At 43.3% G+C, this 9,385-nt stretch overlaps 1 protein-coding gene across 1 annotated transcript in view; it reads right to left on the reverse strand.

The window, feature by feature from the left end:
* Positions 1-3,411, reverse strand: part of LOC147452479 (plant cysteine oxidase 4-like) — a 40,424-nt gene extending 37,013 nt beyond the window's left edge. Inside the window, exon 1 of the mRNA XM_086518158.1 lies at positions 3,018-3,411. Coding sequence (XP_086374284.1) covers positions 3,018-3,180 — 163 coding nt within the window. The 5' untranslated portion in view covers positions 3,181-3,411. The remainder of the gene's footprint in view (positions 1-3,017) is intronic.
* Between the last annotated feature and the right edge of the window lie 5,974 nt (positions 3,412-9,385).

Below are 9,385 nucleotides of genomic sequence, written 5' to 3' on the forward strand. Positions count from 1 at the left end.
CATTCAAGCTAAAAGCAATCACTAATGCAAGGAAAGAAGTAAAAGATTCGTGGAAGTGTAAAACCTAAATCTTCACCATTTCAATGAAGCCCTACAGAATGTTCCTAATTCTTTTTTCGAAATCCCTGCGCATAGGCCGAGGCCTCCTTGCTCCTTTGTGATGGAGCACCTGCAAAAGCACAAACACAAAACAACTCGTATCGCAAATTCTCAATCGGTACATGTCGCCCCAAGTGCGGAAAACGAACTTCACATACTAGCTTCGCATAATCACTTGCAAATCCCCAGCAGGGGTGCTCCTTGGTGCAAGCGCTGGGAGGGGGATATCTGAATATATAAGCATCCGTACACGGCAGGAATAGCTGGTGCGGTGCAGACAGACAACAGAGAAGGTGGCGCTAGAGGAGAGATGGGGCCGGCGGTGGTTTTAGCGTGAGAGAGAGAGAGAGAGAGAGAGAGAGAGAGTCACGTTATCCACAACGCTGGTCTTTTTTTTTTTTAGACTTTTATTTTAAGTGGGTTGGCAGCCCACTTAATATCTCTTTGTTTTCTTTTTTTCTGTGAACCTAGTCAAAACTCAGTGAACTGAAAATTGATGCTCCATAGACACGTTCCAAGCGTCCCTAAATGCAATTCTCCTTGGATGCAATTCTCAGGCACGGATGCAATGCAAACACAAATTCCTCGCGGGAAAGCATATGCTCCTCCCCAAAGCACTTAAAAATATTCCGCTTTTTAGACAAAAATTCTCAAAACCCATTTTTATTCTTGGGCTTGCATCTCTATGCGTATTCCTTTTTCCCGTTAGGATTTCCTGCTAGACCAATGGAATATTCCATTTCCGATGATCCATCACCCATCACCTGACACATCAAGAATATCCACTTCTCGGTTCTCCTACCAAACTAACGGTACAATCCCTTCGCAACGCTCAATGTCACCCATCATGGTTTTTTATAATTCCAAATAGATCTACAGTTTCTAACCTTACGGTTCAAGTGCACACATTTAAATCTCCTAATTTCAATAAAAAGAAATTACTCAAAAAATAAGAAGACAAAGTTCGTTTTTCCGCACTTGGGGCAACAGGTACCGATTGTAAATTCGCTATATAAGGTGTTTGTGCTTTTGCAGGTACTCCGTCACAAAGGAGCAAGGAGGCCTCGACCTATGCTGCAGGATTCCGAAAACGGGATCAAGAACGGTTTGTAAGGCTTCACGCTCTAGGTACATACCGAAATGAAATCGAGAGCTCGTCTCCTAGGAATTTCCCGCACACGAAGGAATTGACCATCGAGTCTGATGAATTGGAACAGAAGGGTCACTCCGGTTCTTGTGCTTGTAAAAAAATTCTCCCTAATAAAGATTCTCTTTAAGGGGGGGAACCAGCTTGTCTCAAAAAGGGAGGAGTGTGACCGACGACCCTACAAGTAAGCTACTGCGATGAGAAAATAGCAATGAAAGTACCTCTTCCCAAAAGGGTGAGATCTTCCACTATGCCTTCATCTGAAACGGCTAAGCGGTACTTGAGCCACTCTCCGATTTTCCACCCAGTGTGTAGGAACAGTCGACAACGCCTCTCTGAGAAAGAAAGAACCTCAACACGGTCACCAATGCCATGTTTATAGACATAGGGATTCCAAAATTCCTCCTCCTCCAAACATATTCTCCAGAAGTACCACCGCCTTCTTTTCCAGCACCTAGTGTCTTTCAACCTCATTGCATCTCTTCTCATGGTAGAGAATCGTGACATAAATGAGATTCCTCTAGTTGTGTTGATAACAAGTATGAGGAGAATTTTCCACCACTAAATTTATCAATATCTAATAAAAAATTGTACACCTAGGAAAATCAGAGAGACTGAAAACCAAGTAGTAGTCTTGATGATTGCTTGTACTGTCTACTAGAATTACTCCTCCACTGTAACCGGTTACTTTTGTATAGGTTTATCTAGAGGGCTGGGATCTCAAGATGTTCAATTAATAGAAGACACTTTACTCTTGGAAGAGAGATGAGCCAGAGAGAGAGAGAGAGAAGGGGGGGGGGGGGGGGGGGGGGGGGGGGGGGGGGGGGGGGGGGGTAGTTAAAAGAAAAACATTGTATTCAAGTTTCCTAGACACCAAAAGTATGTGGTAGGAGACAAGACAATGCACGAATTTCTGTACATCTGATATGATACATTACAAAGCAACTGTAAGTGAGTGTGGTAGGCACAGGTTTTGAACAAAAGACTGTTGGGAGTGTAGAACATGGTTGCTCTAACCTTGGAAGACCCGATGCATGTCTATATTCCTCGGTAAGTACAATTAGCAGGACATATGCAGAACTAGTCAACTCCACCATGTGGTAATTGGGATTTGTATATATCACAAATTTGGGAGCCATCTGTAAGGATGATAATCAAGATAAAGTCATCGCCCCTAAGTGTGGATATAAATGAGGGCCCGCAAAGGTGCACGAATAATCTTTGGGTGTACACAAAACGAGGGATGAATTCAATTTGTGACTGAGAACCTGGACAAAAAAAGCACAAGTACACAGTGACAGCAGCCGGCTCAATGATAAGTGGTAGGGATGGCCCCAAACCAAAACTAGCACCGACACACTATTGTGCTAAAAACCTACACCTTTCCAGTTGGAACCATCACCAAGACATGTTTATTCTCATTGCTCTGTGCTGACATGAACCGACCATCACGCCCACAACAAGCATCTTCTCAAGTAAGGCAGCCATAGCCTAAGATTGTACACAAGCACAAATCACCTTGGAGGCCCTCACAAGATCCAATCATAAAGAGTCTGATTTCTCACATCTTCAAACAGGACCCCAAGGTACAAATCAATCTCTCTCTCTCTCTCTCTCTCTCTCTCTCTCTCTCTCTCTCTCTCTCTCTCTCTCAATATATATATATATATATATATATATATATATATATATATATACACACACACACACACACACACACACATGCAGAGTTTCCGAAGCTTGAAGCCAATTCTAGAACGATGGATGATACCTAGAAGGAGGCGCACCATCTGGAGGGCCGGTGTGGAGAGAGGAACCCCAGAAGGCACGAAAGTGGATTTGCAGGTCTCGTAGAGCCTCTGAACCGGGAAACGAGGATCATGTTCGCCATCCTCTGCTGGCTCCGGCCTCAGACGCTCCTCCTCCAAGCACATCCTCTGCGAGAGAGAGAGAGAGAGAGAGAGAGAGAGAGAGAGAGAGAGAGAGTCCGCGTACACAGAGACAGGGGGAGAGGCCCGAGGGGGAGAGTCTGTGTGTGTGTGTGTGTGTGTGTGTGTGTGTGTGTGTGAGAGAGAGAGAGAGAGAGAGAGAGAGAGAGACCAAAAAGAAAAGCGTGTGAGTGTGTGAGAGAGAGGACTGAGCCCGGGGGGGAACCAGCGGCGCTAACCGTGGGCGGGATGCGACCGATAAGAGCAGATTTAATAAGTCAATCTAAACTAACGAATGGTTGGACACGGGAATGTTGTAATGTACTTAAGTCTTGGACACCATGTACGTTGGACAGAGAGGTAAGTCTAAGAACTAATTTGAGTGACATTTGAGTCTTGAGAGGAGAGCCTAGAGGAAAAGAGGACCAAGCAATCCCAAGAGACCTCAAAGATACTAGTGCAAGCTACAGCCGATGGCCTTTGATCGCCTCTTTCTCTTTCCGTGCAAAACTCTCTCTCTCTCTCTCTCTCTCTCTCTCGTTGGGATTGCAGAGAACACATCAGATGAAGGAGTCGTCGACATGTGGCAGGGACGGGGGGCGGAATCCTCCCCCCATTATAAATAGTATAGAAGTATAGATTTTTGGACAAGTCTTGAACTCAAGGCATGAGAGAGAGAGAGAGAGATGTTCGAAATAGTGAGAGATATAGAGAAAACGTTTTGACATCGTGGGAACACATACATACCTCTTTCAAACCATGCATCAAGGCTAGCAAATCTACCATGGATTGATAGATACTTGTTACCTTCCGAAAGAAAAGACTTATAACTTAATTGAGAATTTGAACCTCAACCGACAAGCAAGAAGTCCACGGAGATTTGGTGTATAGGTTGCACGGAGCATTCGACTCGTAGAGTATTCAAAAATTGTTGCACAACTTAAAAATTAGCTTTTATACTAAGGCTAAGGCGAAAGGTAGGAGCTCGAATCCCCAAAAACACAGCATAGTCTAGCTCATCGAGTGCATAAAATTGTAAAGTCATAGGGGAGATTAATTTGTAGCTAGCTATAGCATTACCTCTTACCAAGTACTCCATGCATAACATTATTAAAGCTTAAAAAGCTTGAGCGAAAACTTATATAAAGACGAGAGAGACTTCCGTCGCCTTCTGCGGCGGTGCTGCCCAGGGCAGCAAGAAAAGAGATCATTTAAAGCCGAATAGAACGTAGGCCTTATATGTTGCCACGATTTTTGTAAAAACTTTAGAAGCTTTCAAACACAAATTTTACATTTGTAAATTTGTATACTAAAACCCCTCTATGTTTTTTTGGGTAGGGTCTTAATCTCGGCATGTACATTGTTACATAAAGGTATAAATTGCACGTTCACACTAAACTAAATCAAGTTTTCCAACCAACCTCAGCACCAGCACCATCAGGCAAAGTGAAAATGTCAATTTTAAATTAATTATTTATTCTTCAAAGGTAATATTTGAAATTTATAAGGAAGCTTTAGAGGAGGAATTTATATGGGCTAGCACTTTTAGCGGTACCATCATCTGCGAGCTGACAGCCATATGTATGCCTCAGCTACTTGGGTGTGTACTATGTAGCTAGTGCTACGTCCAATAACTAGGTAGCCCCTACCGCCATTAAAGAGGGGCGGGTCTACACACTACGGAAGGGGTCCATGAGGGCAACTATATGTTGGTACATTCAACATGAGCATCTCATTAAAGGAGTGGAGGGAGGCGATTCAAGAGAGAGAGAGAGAGAGAGAGAGAGAGAGAGAGAGAGAGAGAGAGAGAGAGTCCAAGTGGATGAATGTGAAGCTATATATTAACATGAGTCTCTCTTGTCTTTATTTGACTCAATTACGTCATAAAATCTAATGTCTGACCAACTCAAATGATTTTCTCATATTAAACTGATCATTTAATGGTTAGAATATAGACATGTGCTCATGGATCTGTCTCAACACAGGGCCAAGGTTAAAAGGGTCCAAATGAGAGATGGTCTGTGAAAGAGCAATGCTACCCAATGGAGCTTAAATACCTTAGGGTTAGCTTCATTAAAGACCTCCAAAGGTTAGTGTTAAAAGTCCTTTGACCTTAGGTAAGCTAGGGTTGTGCTTAAGGTGGGAACCTGGCCCAAGCTTGAGGTGCTTGTTGTGCTTGCTGACTAAGGTGCTTGGCGTGTTTGCTCACTAAGGTGCTTAAGGTGCTTAATGACTAAGGTGCTAAGGTACTCCATGACTGAGGTGCTTAAGGGGCTTGAGGTGTTCCACAAAGTCAAACATATCCCTACTCATGAGGGGGCAAGCCCTCAGTGTAGGAGCATGAGAGAGAACACACACACCCTCACTCAAACCAAGCTTGGTTTAAAGAAGCAACTAGAACACTTGTCCAGATCCTCTTCATGTTGCCCTCATGGTGTGCCTAAAGCCTATTGGTTGGCCTCTCAAGGGATCCAATGATAATTTAGTTAATTAATTGATTGATTATGCATTTATCAAGTCCTCTCTCTCAAAGGGGAAAGGGGGACACTTGTCCCAAGGCTAGCATGCTTGCTTGATATGCACTATGCATGCGATTGGCCAGGCTTGCAGGGGTCTCTTTGACAGATCATCTCTCATTTGGACCCCTTTAACCTTGGCCCCATGTTGAGACAGATCCATAAGCACATGTCTATATTCTAACCCTTGTTCCCGTTTATTCTCCACATTAAATGATCAGTTTAATATGAGAAAATCATATGGGTTGGTTAGATATTAGATTTTATGACATTACCTCTCTTTTGAAATCATAGTAGTCCTCTACTATGAGGTAGGAGAGATGAAGCCTTAGTCATTAGTCGATGTTTCTTAGCGAGCAGAGGATCCTGTTTTACCCTACGACATCATTCCAAGATGGATGACTAATCCATTTGGTGCTTGGGAGACGTAGCTGCCGCAAGCATGTCTACCCTTTAGTCCATTTCATTCTCCCAAGTAGAGTGACAAATTCTACTTGGTGTTTGAGAGACATTGTCATCACAAACATGATTCTAAGCCTGCATACTATTTACATTTGTGAAGAATAAAAAGAGAATTAGTCTTATAAGACAAGAACATTGATCATTTAGAAGAAACATGTGCATTTGCTTACTCTAATGTAGCATTGACAAGGTTCATACTATCCTTAAGTTGTATTCCTTGCATCCATCTAGCATCTTCAAAATGATAACTTTTGAACTTAATAAGATACCATCGGATAATCTTACCATGTCGTAGTACCTTGTCTTCATCCCGAAGGATAGCTTCGGGTTGTAGCACCTCTTCTTGGTCTTCGATTTCTTAAGGGTCTTCAATAATTGGTTCACTTGGTGGCTCTCCTTTGTAGGGCTTAAGTAGGCTCACATGAAAACGATCGTGTATGAGTCAATGATTGGGCAGCTTGAGTCGATAGCCATCTCATTGATTGGCTTCAAGATTTGAAAAGAACCATAGTATCTTTTGCTAGTTTAGCATAATACTTTTGATGGCCCTTAGGATTTTTGCCCATCGTTTGCCTCAATTGAGCCTTGGGAAACTTAAGTAAGACCCAATCATTTTCTTTGAACGTTAAGGCCCTTTTGTGCTTGTCTTCAACAGCTTTTGGCCTTTGTTGAGAGATGGATATAGCCTTCTTAATCTTTTGAAAAGATTCTTATAGGTCACGACTATACTCATCTGCAGCGAAGATCTTCCCATGTACTTTAAGTAGCAAGGGATTTTTAGGTCTTCCCTCTATGATTTCAAAAGGTGCTTTTCCCATAGAAGTATGGACAGGATTATTGTACGCATACTCTACAAGGGGAATGTACTTCTCCCATTGTGAGCGTTGATCTACTTCTGTAACATAAGTCTTTAGTAGATCGAGAATCGTAAGATTTGTTGGAGGGGAAGATGGGGGAACGGTTTGTTACCATATACATGTGGTAGTGATGTGTATAAACACACTTAGGACTGCGGGGCATTTTTTCCCACTTTAGGAGCTTTTTTCTCGCGTGCATTGTATATATGTCCATAACTCTAAAGCTATCTATCTTTCCATTGCACACTAAGTAATACACTCTCTATTGTGTGCCTTGAGCTTCCTTCATCTTCTCCAAGCTGTGTGTGTTTTTCTGCAACCATAATTCCAACAATTGGTACCAGAGTAGGTTGCATCCTCCTGAGCTTAGTCGCCAACAGCTCCAGCATACGCCTGCTCACTTTCTCCGATTTTAGTGAGCTTTGGTGAGCGTTTTCAGGTCGACAAAAATTTTGGGTAAAGGTCGTAGAGCTTAGTCTGCTCAGATTTCTAATTCGGGCTCATTTCAGCCTCCATTTCCACTATAGGCAGTACTGCACAAGCTATTTCATCATTTTGTGCAAAATTTATGTCAGTACTGTTTTTTGCATAACAAGTCCCTCACAGTCTTCTACGGTTCGTGCTATATAGCACGTGTTGTTCTCGCTTCGTTTCTCCTCTTTTCGGGCAGTTTTCACATCATGTGCAGCATTTACCATGGCTGACAACAACACAGATGTGTTCAAGATGTTTGCTGCTAAGGACAGATTGGATGGGGACAGTTACCCTATGTGGGCTTACATGATGCAACATGTTCTTGTGTCAAAGGGCGTCTGGAATATTGTGCAAGGCATTGATGTACGTCCTGGTTCTAAGGATGTAGGCGATGTTGAGGATGTTGCAAGTCTTGCTGCAAGGATTGCTGTTGTTAGAGTTGTTCTACCTATGGCAGAACAAGCTCTTTGGGATGTAAAGGATGCGCAGGCTCATGCGTTGATTGTGTTGTCTGTGAAGCGCACCATTACTCCTCACATTCGTTCAACGAAATCTACAAAATAGGCTTGGGATATTCTAGTGGGTCTTTATGCAAGCCGCAATGAGGCAAAAAATGCATTGATGCGTAAAGAGCTGGAGTCGAAGATTATGCATGAGAAAGATGATATGGACACTTTCTGTTGGAATTAGGGTTGCAGAGAAACGCACACAGCTTGGAGAAGACGAACGAAGCTCAAGGCACACAATAGAGAGTGTATTACTTGGTGTGCAATGGAAAGATGGATAGCCCTAGAGTGATGGGCGTATATACAATGCACAGGGGAAAAAACCTCCTACAGAGGGAAAAAATGCCCCGACGGTCCTAGTGTGTTCACACATATCACTACCACATGTATATGGTAACAAATCCCCCCTGGAGTGATGCAGTGAACGAGAGCTGGCACATGAGTAAAGGGAAGTGCCATGCCCTGAGGACAGGATCAGTCCACAAAGGGGAGTAAGCCCAAAGCTTTGCGGAAAGCTTCAGGCTTCTCACGAGACAATGGCTTTGTGAAAAGATCTGCAAGGTTGTCCTGTGTTGGCACATAAGCCAAGCTGATCTCTCCTGCTGAGAGCCTCTCCTTGACATAGTGGTAATGCACCTCAATGTGCTTTGTGCCAGCATGAAAAACTGGGTTCCTCGCAACTACCAATGCGCTCTGACTGTCAGTGTAGATAGTGTTGGCAGTGTCCTGTCCAACACCCAAATCAGCCATAAGGCGTCTGAGCCATAGACACTCAACCGTAGCTGTGAAGACTGCCCTGTACTCAGCCTCACAACTCGAAGTGGCCACAGTAGGTTGCTTCTTGCTCAACCATGATATACATGAGCTACCAAGCATGAAACAAAAACCACTTGTGGACACTCGCGTGTCAAAACAACCAGCCCAATCTGAGTCCGAAAAAGCATGTAACTCTGGCGGCAATGATCCCCCCTTGGGATAAAACAAGCCAAGATGTAAAGTGCCACTAAGGTAGCGGAAAATCCTCTTGACAGCCTGCCAATGCTTAGACCCTGGGCTATGCATAAATCTGTTGACCTGTGAGACTGCAAACTGAATATCTGGCCTCGTGTTGCATACATAAATGAGGCATCCAACAGCAGTTTGGTAAAGAGTGACATCAGCAGGATCGCCAACATCATGTAGACTCAATTTCAAACCTGTTTCCATGGGAGTGGCAATAGGTTTGCAATCCTCAAGTCCAAACTCACATAGCAATGTCTCTATGTAACTTTTCTGACACAAGGCAATACCACCATCACACTGCTTAAACTGTATACCCAAGTAATGATGCAACAGCCCCAAATCTTTCATCTTGAAAGTAGCATTCAAATCAAACTTAAATTCAGCAACATGTCTC

This window comes from Adiantum capillus-veneris, chromosome 8 (assembly GCF_014529385.1).
Source record: "Adiantum capillus-veneris isolate H3 chromosome 8, ASM1452938v2, whole genome shotgun sequence".
Lineage (NCBI taxonomy): Eukaryota > Viridiplantae > Streptophyta > Polypodiopsida > Polypodiales > Pteridaceae > Adiantum > Adiantum capillus-veneris.